Source organism: Bradysia coprophila, unplaced genomic scaffold (assembly GCF_014529535.1).
Source record: "Bradysia coprophila strain Holo2 unplaced genomic scaffold, BU_Bcop_v1 contig_415, whole genome shotgun sequence".
Lineage (NCBI taxonomy): Eukaryota > Metazoa > Arthropoda > Insecta > Diptera > Sciaridae > Bradysia > Bradysia coprophila.
This window is the reverse complement of record NW_023503670.1, coordinates 385,992-412,404: the sequence shown is the minus strand read 5'-3', so window position 1 is coordinate 412,404 and position 26,413 is coordinate 385,992. Positions and strand designations below refer to the sequence as shown.

The following is a 26,413-nucleotide window of genomic DNA, read 5'->3' as shown; positions in this document are numbered from 1 at the left end:
TATATTCGTGTTAAATATCAATTTAGCGTTTTTGTTTGTGGCTATCACTGCCAGAAGACCAATAGTCTGTTGCGAAGGTTATATATTTCAGAAACATGTCGTGCAAAAGATGGGATTATGTCAAAATTTGATTATCCGGTTTTTTGTAGCTTATGAAAACCACAGAAACAGTTGAGTTAGTGGTGTAGACTCCTTTTCACGCTTGGATGCAATGAAAAAGCTGTATTCAATTCGTCTTTGTTTCTGAGAGACAAAAAAAATGGACAGAGACTACAGGTGTAGAAGCGTTTTGTGTTTTCGTATTAAATGTCTGTGCTGCAGAAATATATTCCGAAGCACAAATAACTATAATGAAATTTTGTTAAAGTGTCACATCTTATCAGCCAAAAAGAAAATAAATTCTTGTTATTTGTCTTAAGTAAACTGAAGATACAGAGATTTAATTAACCTTTAATAAGCGACAAGCGTATCGCGATATAATCTTTAAATCTGTTACTTCATCTGTTTAAAATATTATTAAATGTTTAATAATCAAAATATTCTACTTCATTAGTTGTAACATAGATTTTTCATTATAAACTAACAACTGCAGGAGAACATTACTTATTTTTGTCGCTGCTTTCGATAACAGAGGACTATCAGATGAGAATCTCCATTTGAACTTATGTCCATAATTGTTTATTAAATAGCCTTCTTTGAGTCCAATGCTACCAATTTAATTAACTTAAATGACGACACAGTGATCATAATGACACCCCATCCCATTAAAAAGTAATTATTGAGCTGTCGAGATGCACCTTCAGAGAAATACGATGCACCAATTTTCCATTCATACTTTCCATGTTAAATTGGGCGACGTGTTAATTTACTACACAATTTCCTAAAGTTATTGAAATACGCGGCAGTATGTTGCGGAAAACAATAAAATATATTTATGGCATGTATTTCCGCGCTGTGTTCATTCCACCAAAATTAGTCATATTATACACTCTCCATCGCCATTTTCGAACTTCAATTGTTGTTTAGTCGAACACGAGGTGCGTGAGACAAACTCATAAAATGGAAACCACACCGGTCAATAATAAATTAGAGAAACGGGCTGTAATGAGAATTATGTGTTATTGAAAGCTATGGAAAGCTCTTAACAGTTCATTATTTGAAATTGAAAATTTTCGGACGAAGGGTGTTTTTCAAGCCATGTCATGGGCGGGTGTTTAAAAATAAATTTCACTCCTGTGCTTTGTGTATAAAATTGAGCGGTAAAAGCAATCGTTAATGAAGAACCTGTACTATAAGCACCACAAACACCGCACATTTTCAAAGTTTAAAGTTCGCAATAAATTATCGTGTACTTTCTTAGTTCGTTGCCTGGTATGTTCTTTGCTTTCTTTTTAAAAAGAAGGTGTGTTGCAGAAGCTTGATTTACTTCACACTCAAATGGATTTCATTTTAAATTGAAGTTGAGTCGAGGGGTAACTCACTTCTAGATTAAATGGATTAAATGGATTAAATGGTATTAAATGGATTTAATGGATTAAATGGATTAAATGGATTAAATGGAAGTGCGTCACCCCTCGAGTTGAGTAACACAGCGAAAATAAATGTTTGATGTATGTCGGGTGATTAGAGATCGTTAATCGTGTGAGAAGCGAGATTCAGAATTCTATTCCAGTCAAGCTCCAAGCACGGAATGAACATAATATACGAATTTGCATACAATAACATTCCTTCATTCTATTTCAGGTGATTGGATATGCGCTTAGGGGGTGCCACGAGTGGCGTAGACCCCCTGGTAATGGGATCCGGAAACGATTATGCGGAATTGAGCGATTTGGGCCCATCAAGATGGAGTTCGCGAGGCTATCATCCACCACACAGTTCTGTACATCATCCAACGTCAGCCAGTTCGACACACATACGGTCCAACAGTTTCGAAGCAGAAGATATTGTTGGTCCTTACGGCAACACAAGAATCGGAAACAGGTACGGACACTTTATCACAAAAAGTAAATACTTTCGCTGACCAATCGTTAAATACTTTAGTACCAGTTCGTTGCGTGGTCGATCTGGTTTGTATTATTCACCTCCTGGCACATCGTACACAATTGTCGAACGACCGCATTCACCGCATTACTACTACAATACTGCTGGAGCTCCGCTGAAAAGTGGCTCGTTGCCGGGCCGAGGTACTTATCTCGGATCATCGACACATGTGCCGAGCGGAGCCGGCACAGTACCCAGTTCAACCAGACACAATGGCAAAAAGCAGCCATTATCTCCCGAACAAGTCATTCGTATGTTCGGCACAACAACATCATCATCTTCAGTTCCTATGAGTTATCGTTATAGCAATGGCACTAGAGATCGCGGCAGAAGAAGTCCAGCTAGTAGTCCACCTTCCACCACTCATCAGGTGAGTGACGAATTTTGAAGTAAATGATCTACGAATTTTGAGTTTTATGGTTTAATCGAAGGTGTACCGTGAACGAGAACGAGATCGTAGCATACCAAACATTAGTGAATTAACTACAAGAACAGTCACGATGTCCCGAGATCAACAGGATGGACATGGTTTTGGAATATGTGTTAAAGCTGGAAAAGAGCCTGGTGAGTTGATAATCTCATTGCTTAGAATGACTTTTTGACTTTTTCTGGAAATTTGTTTGAGGTCAAAAATATCACAGAGGGATTCTTTTGAATTTCGACTGACCGAAATCGGCGCTATTTTTTCCGGGACTTTTTTATATATGTCTAGTTAGGCCTTGGTGCCTAGGCCCCAAAACCAGTCTCAGACATTTTTGATCTTCCATACCTGGCTGGTTGTAAGTGGCCAAAAGTCGAAAATGAGGTTTCGTAGTTCGGATTTCATTTCCGTAAGGTGGCGAGGACATGGGCGTGTATGGGTTCGTTGGAAAGCTGAGGTCAAGTACTCCTGGGGCAAATATTAACTTCATAAAATTTGATGATAATCGGCCGAAAATATGACTTCCGGAAAATTTCTCAGAATCGATGGAACCTCCGTGAACTTTGATGAGAGCTGTGACCTCACTAATGCAATTATTTGATTAAATTATTACTTATTATGAATGTGGAGGACCTCAGCTTTACACCGATATCCATATTTAGTAGTTTGGTACGTGACTACGTAACAGATGAAAACTGTGTGTTTCACTCCGCCAAACTAGTGAATATGCGTATCGCTGTAAAGCTGAGGCCTTTCACATTCATAATAAGTAATAATTTAATCAAATAATTGCATTAGTGAGGTCACAGCTCTCATCAAAGTTCACGGAGGTTCCATCGATTCTGAGAAATTTTCCAGAAGTCATATTTTCGGCCGATTATCAGCAAATTTTATGAAGTTAATATTTGCCTCACGAGTACTTGACCTCAGCTTTCCAACGAACCCATACACGCCCGTGACCTCGCCACCTTACGGAAATGAAATCCGAACTACGAAACCTCATTTTTCGACTTTTGGCCACTTACAACCAGCCAGGTATGGAAGATCAAAAATGTCTGAGACTGGTTTTGGGGCCTAGGCACCAAGGCCTAACTAGACATATATAAAAAAGTCCCGGAAAAAATAGCGCCGATTTCGGTCAGTCGAAATTCAAAAGAATCCCTCACAAGATTTGAATCGAGACGCAGAGAAATTGTTAATAACGACCTGATGAGGTCATGTGTATTTGTTATCTACATTATTTCGTCTCGAATTAATTTTTAGCCTCTACTTTATGCGTTCCATTATTTGAGATTTTATTTTTATTCTAATGAAATTTGAAAGCACTTGAACATTTGCCATTTAATTTTTCAGGCGTTGGAGTGTATATTTCTCGTATAGAAGAAGGTTCCATGGCTGAAAGAGCTAATCTTCGGCCAGGAGATACAATACTTGAAGTAAATGGTACACCATTCACATCTATCAACCATGATGAAGCGTTGAAGGTTAGTGTAAAAAATTCCACAAATTTGACTCTCAAGTTTGTTATTTATGAGCTTTTGTGTTTACACTATATCATTCCGCATACAGAAATTCATTCCACTTTCAAAACTTTAATCATTTTGTTTGTTGTGTAGTTCTTATAATTTCGTTACTGCTGGTAAACTTTCAGCAAATTTTCTCCAACAAATCCGATGTTGATTTCATGTGGATTTATTGTTTATTATCATCATGTTTGTTGTGAATCTCATTAAAAAGTTTTATGGTTCAACGAAAACCATCAGATAGTCTGTCTCTTCTTGGAATTGGATTGATAGGGGTCAAAGACCAGAAAAATTTGATGGGTGGTACGACTGACTTGAAAATAGTATTTTCAACCGAAAACAGGAATCGAGTCCTTGAAAGCTGCAAAGGTTACGCTGGAAAGTACACAGATGCTTCATATTGAATTCTGATTCAATTATTAGATTAAATTATGAAACCTTTCTCCTTTCTGTTTCTCTGTGAAGTCCAAGTGTCCAAGACGGTCTTACTACCGATAAACTAATTTTTGGAAAGTTTTGGAAAGTCGTTTCCATCTTAGAACATTAGAAAGACACTCAGAGAATTTATTAATTAGGCTCAGTTGCATAAAGTGCTACAGCACTCTGAGGAGTAGTTAAAACAACAAAATTGAACCCAGTCGAACCCAAACTCTATTTCCTTTTCATGGATTGTTGCTAAATTAATCATTCTCTTTTACCTCAGCGATGTGTGCAAATTTTGAAATCATCACGTCAAATCAGTATGACTGTCCGGGCGCCGCCGTCATTGAATTCCGGTGTTCCTATGCAAGGATTCGGACCACAAATATCAGCACTTCGTGATTCATACACGCAGCCGTTCCGTCAAACATGTTCCTGGATGGATCGTCATGGACGACCAGCTTCCCCACCAATGGAATATGGAGGCCGAAGGCATGAGAGGAGAGACAGGTGACATTGAATTTATTTAATAAGTCGAACTGACTTTGAACAAACTATTTCCGTTTATACAGAATAAAACGAGTTGAACTTCTCATCGAACCGGGCCAATCGTTGGGTTTGATGATTAGAGGTGGCGTAGAGTATGGTCTAGGAATTTTCATAACTGGAGTTGATAAAGACAGCGTAGCAGATCGAGCTGGTTTGATGGTTTGTTCGGATTTTTTTTCTTCTTCAATAAAACACCAACCAAGCAACTAATCCACTCGATTTTCAGATTGGCGATCAAATATTAGAAGTGAATAGTCAGTCATTTCTGGACGTAACACATGACGAAGCTGTGAGTCAACTGAAGTACCATAAAAGAATGTCCCTTCTGGTGAGAGATGTGGGGAAAGTGCCACATTCATGTACGTCTATCGAGCCTGAACCATGGGATACTTATAGTCCGACAGGAACACGGTATATGAAATTTTAAATTCGAAATTACTGAGCCTCTGAAATTCGTTGTATTTGTGCAGGAGTCGAAAGAAATGTCCAATCTCTGCAATGGTCGAAGAGAAAGCCAGATCCCTGCTTCCAAGACACCATTTTGCAAGCCTCTCATACTATATAACTGAATATGGTGCTCGGGGGATGACCATAGATGCCTTTGTCGCTGTTTTATTAGAAATGTTAGATACATCAGAAAAGGTAAAATTGCAAGGAAATGAAAGTAAAGATGAAACGAACTAAAAAATAATTCTCTTTCGCAGCACTCTTTAGTAACTGAAATTAGAGAATTAGTTTATCCCGAAGATCGAACAAAATACGATGAACTAGTTTATAGAAGAGATACTTATTTGACTGATAGAGATAGACATCGGGTAAGTTTTGATGTAAGTCAACAGCGCAGAGTGTGGCGTCCTGTTCATTGTTTGGTTTTTTACTTTCATGTAGTCTGTAGATAAGTAGCTATAGTCAATTTACAGTTTAGTTAGTAAGTCAAGTAAGCGAAGTCTTAAGACACAAAATAAAATTTAATTGAAGGACATCCATTTAATAAATACTGTTGTGGGAGTATCAATCCCACAGACGAGGGCTGTGAAGTACGTTTTCGTAATATTTAAAAAAACAGTTCTCTGTGCTAACGGTGCATAGTAAAAGTTCCGATATTATTTGCAATTGCCCAAGGTCATATGGTACACTCGTGATTTTAACTCTACAGTCATACTATACAGCTGTCATACAATATTTCAATACCTCGAATGTACGTCCGTACTATCATCGAATCTGTTACTTCTTTTAATGTATACATTTTCAAACGATCGATACTTCATTTGTTTAAGCATACATTTCTCTATAAGAGACCAAACCAACCAGAGCCCATCACATATTTTTGTCGGTGCTATCGGTAACTTAAGTAATGTTGTATCGAATGGGTCTTTATCTGATCAAATTTTGTCAAATTTTGTGATTTCTATTTTCAATAACAATATGAGTTTCAGTCATGCCTTTGACTTATTTTTATTCAAACTGAAGCATTCCTTCAACGATTTATTTGCTGTGAAGAGAAATTCATCAACTTAAAACACAACAGTGATTTCTTCGCATTCTTTAACGTTTGACTATGTAGATGTGTAACGAATGCAACAGATGCAAACCAACAACAACAAAATCTTTTAAAAATATCTCATTTTCATTTTAAACAGAGAAAAGGAGAACATGGACACCCCCACGATTTACCGGTAATTATTATGTGAATTTCTGTAGCATGGAAATTGTATTGGCTTTTGTATTGTTAGTAGCTCTTGTTTTTACTCGGAAACTTTTTACAAATACATCGAATGCCAACATATTTTTTTAGCAAGCTTTCTATAAAATATAACAATAATTTTAACAAACAAAATTTCTATTTACATTTTGTTCCAATCGAATTAGCACACACAAACGCACAAATGACAAAATTCTTTTTCAAAATTTCGATCACAAACATTTCAAAAATCAAACGAAAATGTTAGACGAATTTACAGGATACGGAAACGAAGCACTGCATCTTGGAACGCTGCTATTGTATTGTATTTTTTACTGATGACACGCTCGCACAGCAAAAACAAACTTTACTTTCTTTGTATATAAGGCCACCTTATATGCGAAAGGGCTTATTGTTGAGAAATAAATTCTTTAAAAATAGTTAAACAGATATCGTATACAACGATGGAAGTTGTAGCTCTACGTGATTAGTTTCGAAAATTTGAATTATTTTTCACCATTTTACTCGCAACTCCAGGAAATGAGTCATTAATTCATTGACATGTGTGCCGAAGGTGAGAGATGCAACCATACAAAGGCCCGAAGAAGGTCGTGAGTTATTTTACTGTATACTGCGATAGTGCATTGATTGATGTTAGAAAAATATTTCTCACAACCCAGGCGAGAAAATAGTCATTTTCTGCCCTCCGCCAAAATTTTCGGAAGGTTTTGTGTGAAAAACGTTCGGTTTAACTCTGTAAAAAGTAAGAAATTGCATTTTCTCGGGTGAATTGAAAAACGCCCCTCGTTGAACAAATAACTATTCCCATCACTAGTGATGAAAGTCTCTTTCTCTGTACGTGCACTAAAACACTATCCCCTATTACAGTTAAATATGTTTCAAAATAGACCAATACACACGCAGTGTGTACTTTCCTCCTGCTGAGTGTATTGGTCTATGTTGAAACATACTATTACTTCCGAATACCCTGCAATACTGGTTTATGGCAATTCAAAAAATTCAGGAAGCAGGAAGATTTTCATTGAGTCAACCTTACATAACCGGCAAGCATTTCGCTCTATATTCATCAAATCTGGTACTTCTTCTGTTTAAAATGTCGTCTACAGTTTGATACAAAATCTTTTACTTCATTTGCTTTAATATAAAATTCGCCGCTATATAAGGTAAGATTACCCAGAGGTCATGGTTTGTTTTTGTCATTGTGGTCGATAACAGATGACTAGCTGTTTATTACTGCTGTTGCGAACGGTGTGTTCCGCTGACGAAGGTTTAAAATCAACACAACTTCTCATGTGTATTTTGAGCTTTTTTTTAGTCAGACAAACTAAATATCTACCTCAATTGTTACTTTATCGTTAAAGAGGTTGACTCTAATGTTCTTATAAAACTCTAAGACGAAGAAAGACAAAGAACATTTCAATTCAAATGTAAACTCTCTGCTAGTCTTTTCACGGGATCAAGCTGAGTTTCTTTATAGGATTTAAATAAGTTTATCCAAAGTGCGGGTAATATTTCTTAATTTTTCAGTTAAAATGCAAACTTTTGTTCGGTATTTATCATCACAGGCTCAAAATATTTCCTTTTTTACACTTTAAAGTTAAAATCAAGAAAAACTTATCAAAATTGCTTTTTTCCAACAATTTTCAACTTTCGCATTTACAAACACAATTAAAACCACAGACAACTTTTGAATAATACTGCTCGTTGCTGCTTTCCTATAAACCAAAAAATAAAACGTTGCAACTTAAAATCGCAAATCTTAAGTAGTGTACATTTCACCACAACATCGAAATCATTCGATTAAACTTTTCCGTTATTTTGAATTATCAAGGTATCTGAAGCTGATTTGGAGGTGATGGTAGCAACGAGCTCCGCACCAACAGACGACACGGGAACCAGTGATATAAGACATCGGTACATATCGAACTGAATTTATAAACATAAACAAAAAAGAAATGATAAAAAAATTTTGAACCTCTTCGACAATTCTCGCTTCAATGTACAATTTTTACGATAAATTAAAACTTCAATGAATTTAGACCTCGTGCTCCGCTGCCATACCGACCACTGTCCGCTGGTCCAGTGCTGCATCATCATTATGCATCTAATCGGCCATTGGGTGGCTCACATAATGATATTCCACGCACAATAGTTTCACCTGGCAAAGGTGGACGATTTAATAAGGTGAATTAATTAATTGAAATTAAAAATTTTTTAATTTTCGTTGGATTTACGGTCGGTAAAACGGTGGTATTACCGAACAATTTGGCATTCGATGGCTATTTGTATTTTTTTGTTGTAACAAAATGTGATTATATGTTAGAGATATTATCTATGTCTATAATACATAAATGTTCAATAAATATAACCTGAAAAATTATATACTTGATGTGAACGGAGAGGAGCATGGTAAATGTTACACAAAATTGGCATTGGTACCCAGTGATTTTTTCATTTCTTCTTAACTCAAATTTGGCAAAAATTTCGAATCAGTCGAAACTTTAGGTGAACTAATATTCATACTACTAACATCTCAACGTCACCACTAACATACCAATGTACATCGAAGGGATTAAATTGTGCCACATTTACCTTGAACCTCGCTGTTACGTATTGGAAAACGTACTAATTTTTTTGGTTCTGTAGGACTACAACTGTGACGATTCACGATCACGACGAGGAAGCGAAACCCAACTGCATCGAGGAGACTATGATGCGGTAAGTAATGTGTCATCTTTTTCTTCTCTACATTTGTACGTCCAACATATAACTTTCAAATCAAAGAGGAAAAATTACTCAAAAAAAAATTACATTTTATTCTTAAACTTCTTAACAACTAATGAAGGACTCGGTATTTAATTTCTCTAAATCTAAGTAATAAACAAAACATTTGATTTTATTGTTGTTGGGTGAAACCGTACGTTATAGTTTCTCCTGAATAGCTTGCCGTAGATCTTCAGTTTCACTTTGTAGCTTCAAGTTACGACTTGAATTGTCGTCGTCATTTAAATTGTAGTCACGTGGTGGCTCTCTTGGACCGCGATTTTTTCGCGAAGGACTAACATTCGATCCGAATTTCGGTCGAGGAATTCGAAGTTGTTTGATGTCAGATAGCCAAGCTTCCATTGTTGTCGTTCAAAGTCTGGAAAAGAAAGGTCCATTTATTAACCGGTATTTTAGTAAACCAAAGCCACGAACAATACGATCTAAGGAGTTAGACAACAGGGCCGGCCTGGCTACCAAATGGCGCATCGGGCGAATTGGCTGAAAAAGGCTCAGAGGTGCCTATATAAACTTTATTGGTCTGAGGAGCACCAAAAAGCAAAAGGCACACCCAGCATCGCCCGATCGCCCAGTATAGCCAGTCCGGGCATGTTAGTCAATCAATGAGAACGCAATATATTAGAAAATAATTTTTTAATTAAAATCCACCCACAAATGCAAGCATATCGCCACTGTAATTAACGAGTCTATTATGGCCCTACGTTAGTGACGCAAGTCCGTTCACACTGAAAAATTTGACAAAAAAAATTTCCGCAGGACTGAGGAACGAACTTTTTGACTTTTCCCCCTTTGCTCCTACTACCCCCAAAGTATTTTATTCGTAATTGTGAAATATTGCTTTAAAGTATGGAATTCAAACGGAAGAAAGCCGAATCATCTGCCACTTGTGACGCAAATTATTTTTTGGTATAATTTTCTTCCTAAAATTTTTCTGGTAACATTTTTGTTGATAAAACTTTCGCGTACTTTCCTCATCAGCTGCCATTTGTGACGCATATCTTTTTGCGTGTCGAATCTGTAAGCGTCACCTACACCGATCAGTTCTTTTGTAAGTGGATACCAGGACTTGCGTCACACCTCCACTGTAAATGGTTTTGGGCGATTCCATCTTCGGATTTAAATATTTTCAATAGATTGAAAAGAAATCTTTTAATTTACTCATTTTAACATTTATTTTGATATAAGATATAGGACCACATAAGCTCTTAACGTTTTTATCGAAGCCGTTCTTTCGTCTCTCAAATTCGGTCTGCAGACTACCACGGTAGTAACAATCAACTGGTAGTATCGGTGTCATAATTAGAATCATAATTTCTTTGTGTGCGAAATATATTGCAGCTCTAGTATCATTGCAAAAAGAAATTTATTTCCCTTTTTTCATTATTCATATTCAGTCAAAATATATAGCAGCTCAATGCATTCTCATTAACAATGCCAAGCACATTTTCCATTCGAAAAGTTATGTATGAACTCTTCAGTTTAATTTTTAAAAGTTTTTCGTTGGTTTGGTACCATTTTTTATTCCTTCGCAATGTGCTCTTTCATTTAGTTTCCAGGAAACGAACGCACATTTTCGCTTTAGAGAATAGAAACGATGAAAAAAGTTTTCGTTTGTAAAGTTTAAAAGTTTATTTAAGTTAAACTGAGGTATATAATTATGCTCATTTTCCCATTCTATTTTGTAGTGCTAGTAAACTTTACACTATGGCTCTGGATGATTGTGGAACACTCAATTAGTACATTTTACAGATCCTTTTGAACAATATATATTCAATATTGACCCTATTAATATACCTACATATTGCATCCGTGAACAGAATGCATGCATATCAACACAAAATAAACACAGAAAAAAAACGCCGTGTCAATGAAGCCGACTATTTCTATATGTTTATTTAAGTTAATAAAGTTTCAGTTGACATGCCGTCACTAATAAAAACGCGGAAAAGCATTTACTGAAACAAACATTTTTGTCTGAAATATTCAAATAAATTATAGCGTCATATTGAACACGGTATCGGTAAAAGTCTTCATGTTATATACAACAAAATTCTACATTTAATGCCACTAATGGCGAAAGCAACCTTTTAAACAGAAAATTGTATTGGAAGTTCAAACATTTTTATTTTGTAGGGCAAAATACCGTTTTCTCGCGCATTAAAAAGAATAAATAAAAAAAATAACAAACAATATGGCACAATAAGCGCTCTCTTTAAATAATCTTATACTTTAAAAGTATACATTTTATCGGCAGACGAGTCGTGTAATTGCAATAAAGATACATAAATGTACCATCTTGTTTGTGTGGATATATAGTTGTACCACCGAACCAAACCACACACCATTCTCTTTTCGAACCACAGTTTGATGTGTCAAATATTTTGACATATTGCAAACTTAGTTAAGTACACAATATAAGAGCAGATTTGTATGAGTATAACTAAAAGAAATGAACAACATTTTATGGTATACCTCGCTGGAACTAGCAGAGTTACAGTTATGCTTCGGCATTATATTCCATTCAAACAGAATTCGTGATTTTTCTCATCGTTTTTCTTTTGCAGAATTGGCATAAAACTTTTTATTCGTTACATTTTTTTCGCAAGAAACTTTTAAGTCGCTCTATAATCTGCCGTTTAATCTCATTTTTGAAATATTATATTGCCTTTATATCCACTAACGTTATCATGGTCTAGCGTATGGGGTAGATCACTTCTGATGGTAGTCATTTTTTTATGGAAAATGCACTAAACAAAAAAAGAGTGGATGTGGATATGGTTTTATGTAAAGCAGCTTATTATGTAAGCAGTACCTTCTGTGTCAAGCAAATGTTACTCTTTCATGACTCGGTGCATTCATAACGTTCTTGGAACCCAAATATTAAACTTCTGCTTTTGTGTAAAAGTTTTTTTTCTCTCTCTTCTATACCTTCACATTATGCTATACATTGAAAGAGGTAACTTATGTTAGCTGAATTATAAATTTTTCAATCGATTTGAGTCAAGAAGATTTTCACACTGTTACCAGAGCAATGGCAGAGTATCCGTAATCTTTAAAGTACTAAACAGAGACCCGCCTGAAGTAGTTGCAAAAGAAGTTGCAAAATTCGTAAAAGGAAAATGTTTTTTGCGACAACTTTTGCAACTACTTCAAACGACTGGGAGCAACCTGAAGTAGTTGTCAAAGTAGTTGCAAAATTCGTAAAAGGAAAATATTTTTTGCAACAAGTTTTGCAACTACTTCAAAAGGCTTCAGTCGAGAAATTGTATGTCGAAGTCGAATTTCAAAGCTGTTAATTTTTTCTAGACTATCCGTCGCCGAAGTTTTTCTTTAACGTCTGATGTTTTGTGAAAACTGTCGAGCTTTCGGTTGTGCCGAACAATTAATTTTTCTTTTTATTTTGAAAACATATAAGCCTTCAACCGATTCCCTTTTATTAAGAAACTTTTACTTGCCACAAAAGCACAATTTATTATGCTGTAAACTATCAATTGCTTAAAGCAATTATTCTTTGTCTTGACTTGTATTTCATTTAATAGTCTGATTGAATCGACGTAACAAAAGCACTCTGGTGTATAATATGGAATTGTTAAGAGTCTATCTAAAATCCACAATAAATATAAAGTAAAAGTAAGACTGCGTAACCGGCAAGATATATACACACCATTATAGCAATTATATTATTGAAGCCATGACGCTGAAGATAATAATACTTTGTTTTTCCACCTTCTGTTATTGTTTCCATTTTCACAGATGTTTGAAACATCAATTCGAAACAAAACAAAAAATTAACACACGAAATAGCCCATTCGTATTGACGTTTACGAATATGAATATTGACTAGCGGTAGCTACACTTTATATTATATTATGAGAATGATTTTAAACCTGACTGGCGCGTGTGTGGAAATCTTGTTTTCTTCCCGGTATCCGAGTCAAATTTTTCGGTATCTAAAATCGTAAATTTGATTTTTCGCCACATATTTTTCCGATTTTTTCGATTTCCCGGTATCTAAAGAATTTTTCTGAAAACTTCCCGGTATCCAGGATACCGCGGATGGCGTGAATTTCCACACGCGCTGAATGGACTGTCCGTCCCTCTGTGAGCCGTGGTTGGAGGATCTTTAATCATCTACAGACGTAAGGAATATTTATCGAGCTTAACTCGATCTTACTATTTTCGACAGATTTATGTAAAACGACGTTACTTAGAGCTCATTATATATTTTTGTCATCATTGTCGACGAGAGATGATGATTATGTGACCGACCTGCTCAACATCATAAATTTAGTTTTTCCAAGAATTTTTAAACTTTTTCCTTTCATATATGGGGCTGTCCATAAGAGACATCCGAACTTCTTTTTTTTGTAATTTTTGTCAACCTCCCCTACCACCAAATCTGGACGTGTTTCATGTTGAAACAATGTATAAGTTCTTATACTCGCCAGCTATGTAGGAAATGGCAAGCTGAAATAATGATTCCAAAAAAGCTTCAGGGATTTTTCCTCTTCAAGAAATCCTCGATATAAAATATTATGTGCGTGATGTGAATTTAAATAGCTTGTCTTTGAAAGACGAATTACGCATCTAGAATTTTATATACATTCATTTCTTCAGTCCTTCATTTCATCTGCCACCTTTGGTATGGGCTTCAAACATTTCTAATTTCCAAAATATTTCCCGTATTTACGGACGTAACTTTCAAAATTCAATTTGAATTAAAAGAGTTCAATTTTTTGTCGTTAATCATAATTACGCTCAAAATTGAAGAATTGATCTGCTGTTGAGGGATCGCCAACACATTTTGTTGGATTTTTTTTTTGTTGTTGAAGATTATTGCGGTAATAACAAAATGACCTCATTCGAGGTTATTGGTGGAAATTGATGAAGCAAAAAATTAACGTTTTTTTTATTGTTTATGATATAATGAGCCTTTGCTAGCGATGTTAATAACAATGTAACATAAAATTAATATTTGCAAGTAAGTATACAACGTACAATTTACTTTAGTGTCATTGTATTCGCAAAGATTATATTGCTCTGTAAATTTGATGAATTAAAAAAAAACGGTGAAACCATGGACGAGTTAAAAGATTTTCGTTTACCTAGGTAGCTATCAACTTTTTTTTAATGTATATTTTACTGTCTTACGAAGTCTTCACCTGTTGGATTTTTTTCAGCTGGTTAACATTTCAACGAATACATTGATACATGTCCTACACTGCTCACACTCGTGAAACACCTAAGTATGTATACCATATCAACACTTTAATCGAAATGTAAACCAGCTGAGCAAATCCAAATGACGGTATTTTGAAATCGATTAAAACTTTTTCTTGTTTTGCAAATAATTGAAAAATTATCTGTCCATGTTATTGGCCTCATGAAAATATATATTGGTTTTATGATAGCATATGATAGCAACTTTATACCATCGGTTTATCTAGGGAAAATACAATTGGACAATAAAGCACTTCGATATAATGGCATATAAAACGATGACTGTCTCAAGAAATGCGAAATTTTGCAATAATTTTTTAATTATTAGAATCACCTCAATTATAGGCGAAATTAATTGATTTTATATGGTGAACGAGAGTGGGCTTTGAAATGTTTTCACAAAAAATGATTTTCATTTATTTAAGAAAAAAAGTCCGAATCCCCAAATTCATTTTATTGTTGATGCTTACGTACAGTTTGTGTATTTTAACAATTACACAACATCCACTCACTGGTTTTTATTCTCCAATATTTTACAACCTGTTAATGCTTCATGACCATGCAAAATAAACGAAATTTTACTTTCCCAATTTAGAAAGAACAAGAAATAAAAATGTAAATGGCTTTACGCATGACTGTCCCTTAAAACTTTAACTTGTTAGTGACTTAAAACATTGTATACCAACAAAATTGTATTCAAATTTTACATTAAACCAAAGAAGTTCATTGTGAACCAATGGTATATTCAATGAAAGTGGCCAATTTGTTCATTTTTTTCGATACAATAAAAATTACCAATATTCACCTTTTGGTTGTTATGCTAATGCGAAAACGTTTTTGTTTTGTTTGTTATTACACGAACAATAATTTTGAATTGTTTTACTTGGCTGTATTTTTCTTTACCACACACAAGCCAAACAACACAGTTGAGTTTAAAGTTTCTTAGCCTTTTTTGGTCTCTTTTCGCAATGAATTAATAATTATATCCGAAGCACAATTAAAAATCTTTTAAAAGAATAAATAAGAAAATTTTAAGTTGACACGAAACGAGCATTTAATTCATAAAAAATGATTTTTTTTTCGTTTGTTGTCGATGTACGTACACCTCTATCAAAAACTAAGAACAAGCAACAGGTAAAATAAAGAGAGAAACAAAAATTGTGTTGTTGAGCGGTTCGCGTGAGGTTTCCTCGGCTGCCAACAGAATACTGTTCGCATTATAGTACCAGACGATGACGGTGATGACTATGAAGGTGTCTTTGAATCACAACGTTTCACATTATATGCGTGCTATGCTTTATTTCTTCAAAAAAAAAAGTTTTTGCTTTTTTCGATGTTTATTAATACCATGCCTATACTTACGTATATGTGTGTGGCTTCATTGAAGATGAAAAAAAATTATTTAATTTTGTGTTAGAGAATATGATGCCATATTTTAATAGTACATACCGTGCATACAATATACTTTGTTCTTATGCCTTACAAATTAATACAAATTGAGATCATAGAGTTGCAATTTTCTTTGTAATCTTCCGATTTATTAAGAAGAGTATTCGTACTGTTGCTGTTGTAACTGGTATGAATAATCGGGAATTAGTCTATTGAAGTATTTCGTTATTCTTCTGTTTGTTGAAGTTCCTGGTCATCATTGGAGGCGAATTGTAAATGATTTCGTACTGACTTTCGAAATGTAACAGATAGTTGTCTTGACCTAGGCTTTAAAAAAAAACTTTGTGTTGAAGGTTTATTAGTTTCAGGCACTGTTCCAATTCTGCGACTATTGTCTGTTCTTCTTCACAGGAGGTCCAATGTAAACAAGTAAAATATTAGAATTCGTGCCGGAGCAAACGTGGAGAGGTTATCAGAAAAAAAAACAAGATTAGACAAGAATTTAGTGTTGTGTAGTTGTATAGCAAATCGCCATTGTCCTAATATGTGCCCTAATGAAAATTTTGGGAGAAGGATGTGAAACTTGTGAGCCGAGGAGAAGTCGAGATTGACAAAAAATCGTATGAAAAACTTCTTAGATTTTATGTATACGGCACCGGGGTCCTAGTTAATCCTAAAGAAAATATGAAAACACATTCTTCTGTATCGTTAGGCTACAGTCGAAGAAATTTAGTTTTCGGGTTTTCCAAAGGTATTAATCTTATTTAACCCACACTTTATCCCACAACAATGGAATCCACAAATTTAAATTTAGTTAACTCAGCGGTCGCAATGACGGCGCTGCAGTCACGATTTCAAAATGTGATATAGGGTGGATAAACTAAATTTTGGTTTTGGTTACATTTTCTCTTGGTTTTTAATTATTACATCAGGCTTCTAAATTAAGAGTACCTTTATGCAATATAAACCGTTTGAGTTTGAAAAAAGATGTTTTGTATCAGTGAACGATATAGGAAAGCGTTCAGTACGTCTCAACATACAAAAGAACGTAAAATTTAATTGTACATTTAGCCACCCTACGTCCGTCATCGCTTCTATTGTCTTCAAAAACATATTGTGTGCTTGTCATGATATGTATCAGACGACGTCTGATTCAGACGTTTGTTTATTTATGTGTCTCATCTAAAATGCTGGCCAGCAAAATTTTGATCATTAAATTCAACGGCAAAATTGATCTAAATGTTAAAATAATTGTGAATAATAGTGAAGTTAATGTGGTTTTGTTTTCTCTTCATAAAGGAATTTGCATCAGTTCGATGTAAAGTGCGGAGCACCATTAGAAAAAAAAAACTTGTCGCTGAAGAATGATCAAAAAGTTGCTGGACCGCAGTAGCTACAATTAATGCTTTGCAGGATATAGAATAAAAATTAGAGAAACACCAAGAGCCGTCCATTTGAAATCTTCACAATCATCATTTCAACTAAAGGCTTTTTTTTAAACGAAACGCAGATTCGGAACATTCTTTTTCGCCAAATTACAATTTGGCATAGGAAATAAATTCAACTCTTTGTATAAGTGACGCTCATGATTGAGCTCAATCATGAAAACAGAATCTGGTCAGGAATAAGATAAGAATATGAATATATGACGAACTTCAAAGTTCCTGATTTATAATCCTGAGATGCCTGCTCATGCAATTATGCGATTTACGATTTCCAAAGAATTTTAATATCAACTTTTAGACAAAATAACAATTTCCAAGTCTGTTTTCTATTTGATTTATTTGATGTATTTCCGACCTCGTTCTAGGGTAATAAAATTTTCTGTGGATTATTTGTAACTTCATGAAAATATTAAGATGGAAAACCTCAGAAACATTCACATAAAAATTATGCTTTCCTAACTAATGTTGAAATAGCCTTTTTGCACTCATTAGGAACTTAGGAAAATAACTACTGGGCAGTCGAGACGGTTTACTTGTAGTCCGAAATTATATTTTGGCTTCGTAGAACACAGATAAACACAAGAGAGAAGAATTATATGATATGCAGTGCATACTGTCCCGTACTATCTTTTTCTAAATAAAAGTTATAGTCAAATCGACAATATTGTATTATTTGGCGATTTGTCATATTTTGGAGTTTCTTCACACTTTGGCGATTTTTCTTGACAATTCATCATATTTAGTTGATTTGTTAAATCATCAAGAAAAGTCTCAGAAGTGTGAAGAAACGCCATAAAGACAAATTTTCAATTCTCTATGATCCTTGGAGTTTCTTTACTCTTTGGCGATATTTCTTGGTTTTTCTTCACATTATGGCGATTTTTCTTGTTGATTTAACAAATCAACCATAATGATGAATTGCCAAGAAAAATCGATAGAGTGTGAAGAGAAGAAGAGAAAAACGCCAGAGTGTGAGGAAACGCCAAAGTGTAAAAATACGTTTTTGAAATGTCTCTACATTATCTTTCGTAAAATGATAGTGTCCTCGGGATCTTTCGTTAAAGTATGAATTCCCTAGGATCGAACAAGATGCCGTTACCTGACGTAAAATAAGAGTTTCCTTAGGATCGAACCAGGCAGCATTTCGTAACTTTTATAAAAGGATAGATTCACTAGCTTCGAACAAATAACGCCTTTTAGATAAATTTCGTAAAAGGATAAATTTCAAAGGATTTGTTTAATCACCACGAAGAATCGCCAAAGTGTGAAGAAACGCAACAAAGACAAATTTATCATTCTTTGTTTTTGCCGGCGTTTCTTCATCCCTTGCCAATTTTTTATTTTTGGCGATTCTTCATGGGAATCATGATTAATGACGGCTACGAGCGTTAGCGAAAACGAATGAGATGTTCCGATCCGAATCTGCGAGCGAACTTCCGTTTCGTTAAAAAAAAACTTTAGTTGAAATGATGATGATGAAGATTTCAAATGGACGGCTCTTGGTGTTTCTCTAATTTTGATTCTATATCCTGCAAAGCATTAGTTGAAGCTATTGCGTCCAGCAACTTTTTGATCATTCTTCAGCGACAAGTTTTTTTTCTAATGGTGCTCCGCACTTTACATCGAACTGATGCAAATTCCTTTATGAAGAGAAAACAAAACCACATTAACTTCACTATTATTCACAATTATTTTAACATTTAGATCAATTTGGCCGTTGAATTTAATGATCAAAATTTTGCTGGCCAGCATTTTAGATGAGACACATAAATAAACAAACGTCTGATACATATCATGACAAGCACACAATATGTTTTTGAAGACAATAGAAGCGATGACGGACGTAGGGTGGCTAAATGTACAATTATATTTTACGTTCTTTTGTATGTTGAGACGTACTGAACGCTTTCCTATATCGTTCACTGATACAAAACATCTTTTTTCAAACTCAAACGGTTTATATTGCATAAATTTACTCTTAATTTAGAAGCCTAAAATAATAATTAAAAACCAAGAGAAAATGTAGCTAAAACCAAAATTTAATTAGCCACCCTATATCACATTTTGAAATCGTGACTGCAGCGCCGTCATTGTGACCGTTGTGTTAACTAAATTTAAATTTGTGGATTCCATTGTTGTGGGATAAAGTGTGGGTTAAATAAGATTAATACCTTTGGTAAACCCGAAATCTAAATTTCCTCGACTGTACACCATCTTGTTCTTGACATATATGGTAAAAATTAGCGATGAAATGTTGTCTCAAATATTTAAATATTATGTTAAAACAGTTGAAGTAAAAGATTTTGTTACGATTTTTCAAAATAATTTGTTTGATAGAAGTAATAGATTCAATAATATGTGATATGCAACGCTTGCGTTCTGTTAACGGTTCAAAGGTTAACGAAAGTTTAGTTTCACATAAACATGGTTCACAAAGAAAATTACAAGTTTTTTTTTCTGAATCGTTTTGCATAAAAAAATTGAATTCTTTAATTAAGATTTGCCGCATGCACTCTTGTTAATAATTCTTCCAATTGAAAGTTGTTTGAGAGGATAGCATAAAAAAAAGATAAATGAAAACCTGAATTGCACTCATATCATAGAGTACTTTCGCGTTTATTAATATTTAATCTGAAAAATCATTAACACAATCACACAAAAGTATATCTCGTTTCTGTAAACTATAAACATAGAAGATTCATGTAAATAGCTTTCGTTTAGGATTATTAATATTGGATTTTCAACTTTTCTGTTTACAAACATTCGATACAGTTTTTGTTATTGAATGAAAGCAAACATGGATTATTAAAAAAAGAAAGAAAAATTTCATTCAGCACATGAAACTCGTTTTCATTTTTTTTTTATTGTAATCGATGCAAATTTCATGTGATTTTTCGCTTTCAAAGAAAATCATTATTTTTGTGTATTTTCGCTATAATTTGCATACATAATTTTTGTATATTTTTAAAAGTCGTTCACTTTTAATTGAGAGCTGCTGGTAGTATACTATACCGGTCCAGTGTAGGAAAATTACACATGCACAAGAGAATGATCCGTAATTTATTATTAGATTTAAAAAACTTTTCGAATAAAGCCGGTTGTCGGTTGAAAGTTATTTATGTCCCCGATTTGCTAGAACATCTGTTTTCAAATGCAGATTTTGTTCTATGACCAGAACGTATTTCGAGTTGTTCTAGTGCTTGAACACGTTTTATTTCACTAATGTTTGAGTTTATTTGAAAAATCACACAAAATCGCAGAGTTTGTTTAACGAGAGATTGTCAGTGATTAATTTATGAAATTTAATATTTTTCTTTCGACTCATAGACTAATTTCTTAATCAAAAGATGAACGGGATACAATTTCTGAGTGAGAACTAATATGCGAAAAAATTATAGAAAAATGAGAATTTGGCATATTTTAGTCCTTCTAGGGAGCCATACTTTAAATTTATGTTGGAGTTAGTGATCGCTACGAGTGTTTTCATTTGAATTTTAAAAAAAGTTCAAGAAAAAATCTTGAGCTGAACTTTGAATAAATAAAAAACCAAACGAAAAGAAAGTACAATGATTGAAAAATGAATGAGAAATTAGTTGAGTGTAAAAAAGATAACTTTTGCTATTCAGAAGAATAAACATTAAAATTAAGATTTTATTTTTTTTTACATGATTGTTGCTTCAATAAAATTTACCTTTAACATCTGTTCATTCCATGTCTGAAAAGGATCAGGTAAGCAAAATAATATTTAATTAAAAAATTTTAAATTGGGAAGCTATAAAATTGTGTCAAGTGAACATAAAAACAGCGAGACAAAAAGTTATCTACAACAAAATTGCATAACGTACCATCAACGACAAACAATTAATTCATTTTCTTCCGTTTTGATAACGATTCGTGCGTGTCACTGTCTGTATGCAATTGTAACGGCAAAGTGATAAGCGTAGCGTGTGTGCAACACAAAAGAAACGGTATTGTTCCATTACAGAAAATTTGTTCGATGCGCGGTTATATAATTTTGGTTGCATTTACCATAAAATTCGTAAAATGCATTTCTTCTCATTTGATTTTTTTCACGTCATTTTTAAGTGACGTGAATGAGTCAAATTGTTCATAATTTTAAAATTGCAGGCAATTAAGTGAACAAAATGATAGGTTTTTGATGTGTTATAGGGAACGAAAACGAATTTCGTTGGGTAATACACTACTCGTCTCAGAATTATCTCTTAATTTCGTAATTAACTAATATTGAAAATTACAAATATCGTCAAGTTAATAAAAATGAAATTATATTTTGTTTTGAGAGTGGCGCTTCACATGATATAACCTCCAAATAACGTAAAGCAATTTGTATTTTTATTACAACATCTGTGCAAAACTCAAGTACAAAAAACCTCCAAATAATATTGATATTTTTCCTTATGTGAGAACTTACTAAAAGACATGAGTTGTTGAGAAACTTTCGATTCAGAATCAAATTATTTTTTAATTTATTCAAATGAATTGTTTCGTAGTGATCTTTGGATGAATCGACATTAAAAATCATATCTTGAGATTCTGCTTCGTTAAATAATAGTATTTTTCATACCTAGGACCCGAACGTCGCACTTTTTCTCCGTCCAATATGAAAAATACTATTCGTACCACGGACTAAAAGTCTTTTTTAGCGTATTCGATTCCAGACCTCGCCTTCTGCTCTGTCTCGAAACTTCTCACACGCTTTTAGTCCTAGGTACGAAATGTTCTATTACATGACTAGGATAAAAAGATGAAAAGTAGAGTTTTCGTGTGAATTATGTTGATCCGAGGCGAAGCCGAGGTCAATAAACACACGAAAACGAGATTTTTCATTTTTTATCCCGATTTACTTACATGCTAAGGGCGTGGAAAGAAGTGCTTGAAACATAAAAAGTACGGTTCTCGACGCATGTAGCATGTAGAATTCATTTTATTGTTTTTTCAACAGACGTGTGGTTTTTACTTCCTCACAATATACCAGCTGGTACACAGACTACCCTTTTTTGTATCCATTTTTTGTATACATTGTCCTTGTTACGTTTACAACAAAGATACAGTTTAGCTTGTGTTTTAGTTGCTTACTACTGTTTGTGGACCATCTTGTGAAGAAAAACCTATAGTTAAACGTGAAGAAAAACCTATAGCTAAACCATTTCGGTAGATTTTTGCAGATGGTCACCTTCGAACATAAAATCTTTTACTTCTTCCGATCTAAGAAGTATTTTTAACGGATTGCCTTAATAAAATCTTTTACTTCATTAGTTTTATTCGTTAAGAGATGAAGTGGCACATGGATTGCATTTAAATATTAATGATTGATGATTGTCCCTTCAAATCATATAATCGTTAGCGAGGTTATATAATATGTGTGAGGTACCGCCTGTACAAGAAGTACTTATTTCATGATTATAAAAATGTTTTCGCGTTTGAAAGTAAAATAATACTTTTGAAATTTCACTTCCACTTTGTTATTGTCCATTTTAGTAAGTTGTAAATTTTTAGGAAGAGTGGTTCGTTAACTTAATTGATTAGACTTTAGTCATAGTTTCGTTTAGCAATTAAATTTTTTTCATAGAAATGTTCTCTTAAACTTTCAAATTTATTTTTTTAATTAAACAAAAAAACTAGTGTTGTGTTTCGTAGTTCAAAGTACATATGCTAGGGCAAAATATTTTATTTCAGGGGGGCTACTTTGGTGGAATTCGATCACATTTGGGCGGTTTAACGCAACGCGTCAAATCTTGGTACTGGGGCCGACCTCTCGTAAGTGCAAAAAATATTGAAAATTTTGATTTTGATTTTTTTAAACGATTAATTTTTTAATCAAATTTTATGAGAATATGAAAATTTGTTTTTGATGAGACAGTATCTGCATATTAAAATGGCAAATTCTTTTGTCATTTAACCAATGACTTTGTTTAATTCGTAGAAGCATTTTGAACGATTCAATTTTTTAAATGAGTAAAACGTTTTTTTACCGTATTCGATTTGGAGAAACTGAAAATTATTCCATTAAAGTTCATTATCATTAACATTCCATTAATTCGAATAAATATTCTCGAATCAACAATAATGTGGATTTCACGGGTTTATTAAATAATTTACCACCTTGAATAGTTAAAGTTATTGAAAAAAATAATTGCAAATTAAAACAACTACCGTTTGTGCACGCTGTTTAAAAAAATTTAATAAACCATCCGAATAGACGAGTAAGTTAAAATGAACCAGTTATTCGTTCATGTCGCAGGTTGGTGGAACTTTTATTGATTCCGAGTTGCCATCATTGCTTTTGTTGGAAGAAATTTAAATTAGTTGTGTGCTCAAAGAATATAAAGTTATGCGAACGACAGCTTAAGTATTTTTACACATTTCGGAAAAATAGTTAGAAGCAACAAATGAGGTGGCAGTGGTAAAGATACATAAGGGGTACATCTCTTTTGACGATTCAAAATATTTTCGGTTGATATATTTATTTAAACTGATAAATCTAAATTCATTATCATCAAAGGTGGTGTGCCAGCATCCGTCAACTATGTGCGGTAACTTGAGCTACCTCTTGTTGTATATAATCTTGGCTGCAAGAAGATGATATTTCGAAAAATTTTAACTGAAAACCTGTTAAAGAAAATGTACATTCTTTATTAGTCAGAAGACAGAACAGCTGACACGAACGACAGTTGTTTAATTTAATCATATAAAATTATGGTTTAGTTAATAAGGGCTTTTAAAAAAAGTATTCTCTAAATCGTTTACAAGACAAAAAAAATGTTTAAAGCTCGCACACATTCTATGCTTTCATTCAAGAAAGTTCTTACTTTTGATTGAAGTTTTCACGTTTTTTTGAAAAATTTGTGCACATGTGTCCATTTTTATAAATAAAATTAGATTTTTTTTAAATTTTAAGTTTGCTCTAGTAACAAAAAAACAACAACCAACTACGTAACTGCTTTTAATTAGCTGATTTTAAGTATGATTTTCTAGAGTATAACAAAATTGCTATATAGCTTCGACTGCATGATGAAAAAATTGATTTTCATTTTAATTTGGATTTTTTGAAGTAGTAGACTTTCGTTTCAATCGCTTTAAATCCATCATTTTTGCATGCTGAAACTTAGAAGAAGAAGAAAAAAAATTCATAAATATCACGAAATCAATCATAAATTGTCATCAAAGTATTCTGACGGTCATTTTTATTTTAATTTTTCGTTAAGTTTTTCGTTTACTTTCTTATTTGAACGATTTTACTTTTCTAATTTTGTTTTTAGTAATTTCTTTTTACTCTAATTTATTTATACAAATGGACACTAAATTCCTTCAAGCAAATAATTTATAAAAAATGATACAAAATACTAATTTAATTAAAACAGAACACAAACAGATTGATTGGGATTTTATTTAAATCTGCACTTTCGTCAATTTTATAAAAAAAAAATGAAAGCTACATTTCTCTTCGCCTATAAATATATGAAACAAAAAAACAATGAAATAGATTTCAATGCGATTTTCTTATTGTTTTGTTTAAAAAAAACTGTTTTACGTCAATTTCCTTTTTTCTTTTAATTTTTAATAATTTTATTTTTCTCGCCAAACAAATACATTTTCAATATAAATTGCACTTTTGGCATGAGGCACCCTGTACATACAACCAGTGATTTATTGGTAAAACGTAGTGTCACCACTCTTTATTATAAATTTTAAAAAATTTTGATTAATTAGCGATTTTTGCCAAAGTTGATATCATTATTGTATTGAATAAACTTTTCATTTCACTTTTGTAGTGTGTTACTTTTCATTAAATTTTCTTATTATATTTATACTTGACAAGACTACTGTACGATGTCTCAACGTCCGTCGTGTCATTTAGTTTGTTAAAACGAATAATAGCACCATCGTAGTCAATTAAGAAAATAGTTGTAATTCTAATTTGAAATTAGTTTAAATTTGATCAAATTAATTGGGCATTAGATGTCGCCAAATTCGATGATAGTAAACAAACATAATGTAGAAATTATTTTACTCTCAAAAAGAAGTGCGAAAACTAAAAAAAGAACATTACGGCAATTTTTTATATTTTAAAGTGGTGATTTACACCACACCTGGCTCAAAATACATAGCGACATTTTCGGTAAAAAAGTGTGTCACCACACTTGATTTTTCTCCGATATCGGTTTACGATCGTCGACTATGTACTTGTTGACGTTTTAGCCGGGTATCGATGTAAGACACCACCTTGAAAACATGCACACTTCTGACTATGAAGTAATTTTACCGATCAAAATGCACTATCTATCTTGCAAGGCGCACAATGTAATTTTTCGCACGCCATTAAGTCAAAAAAATTAGAAAGATTCCTGTGTAATTGACGATATTAATCGTACTTAACAACAGGTAGGTGACATAGGTTTATACACTTCGACAGCGAGATGATGTATTGAAATGTGATAGAGTGTTTATTATTTTACGTTTTGTCTAAGGTTTGTTCATTAATGTCTGACGTGGCTAAGGGGGTGGGGAAGTATTCTAAATAAGAAACATGTTAAATTTTGTAATAAAATTTGTAATCTTCATTACTTGCTAAAGAGGATAGATAGAGATTTGCAGGGCTTAACGTGACGTTACACCATTTTTTTGTGAACAATCCTTCAACTTTTACAGAAAATTTCATAATTCTAAGGAAATTATAAGAAACGTAAGATCTCTGAACAAAAATAATTTTAATAAAAGAAACATCTATTGAGAATATTTTCTTCTATCGGCTGCATTTATTGATGTTTCTTTATGACAACAAATTAATTTTCTCTCTAGCAAACAAGATCTCAGCTCTTTGTGTCAAATTCACAACTTATTTCTTTGCATTCTACAGACACTATTCTACATTTTGAATGCCTACGTTGTAGTTTAC

The 26,413-nt window shown here is 33.4% G+C and overlaps 1 protein-coding gene across 13 annotated transcripts in view; it reads left to right on the top strand.

The window, feature by feature from the left end:
* The window catches only part of LOC119082303 (whirlin), a 45,720-nt gene that overhangs the window by 15,267 nt on the left and 4,040 nt on the right, over positions 1-26,413 (top strand). For 2 of the 13 annotated variants that reach the window (XM_037191789.1, XM_037191786.1), the window contains exons 3-17: positions 1,744-1,983; positions 2,044-2,413; positions 2,475-2,607; positions 3,818-3,948; positions 4,691-4,917; positions 4,980-5,115; positions 5,183-5,367; positions 5,427-5,598; positions 5,661-5,783; positions 6,597-6,632; positions 8,490-8,572; positions 8,698-8,842; positions 9,305-9,376; positions 21,220-21,225; positions 23,194-23,274. In XM_037191789.1, coding sequence (XP_037047684.1) covers positions 1,754-1,983; positions 2,044-2,413; positions 2,475-2,607; positions 3,818-3,948; positions 4,691-4,917; positions 4,980-5,115; positions 5,183-5,367; positions 5,427-5,598; positions 5,661-5,783; positions 6,597-6,632; positions 8,490-8,572; positions 8,698-8,842; positions 9,305-9,376; positions 21,220-21,225; positions 23,194-23,274 — 2,130 coding nt within the window. In that variant the 5' untranslated portion in view covers positions 1,744-1,753. The remainder of the gene's footprint in view (positions 1-1,743; positions 1,984-2,043; positions 2,414-2,474; positions 2,608-3,817; positions 3,949-4,690; positions 4,918-4,979; positions 5,116-5,182; positions 5,368-5,426; positions 5,599-5,660; positions 5,784-6,596; positions 6,633-8,489; positions 8,573-8,697; positions 8,843-9,304; positions 9,377-21,219; positions 21,226-23,193; positions 23,275-26,413) is intronic. The other 11 variants (XM_037191790.1, XM_037191788.1, XM_037191797.1 and 8 more) reach the window with 9 other exon arrangements.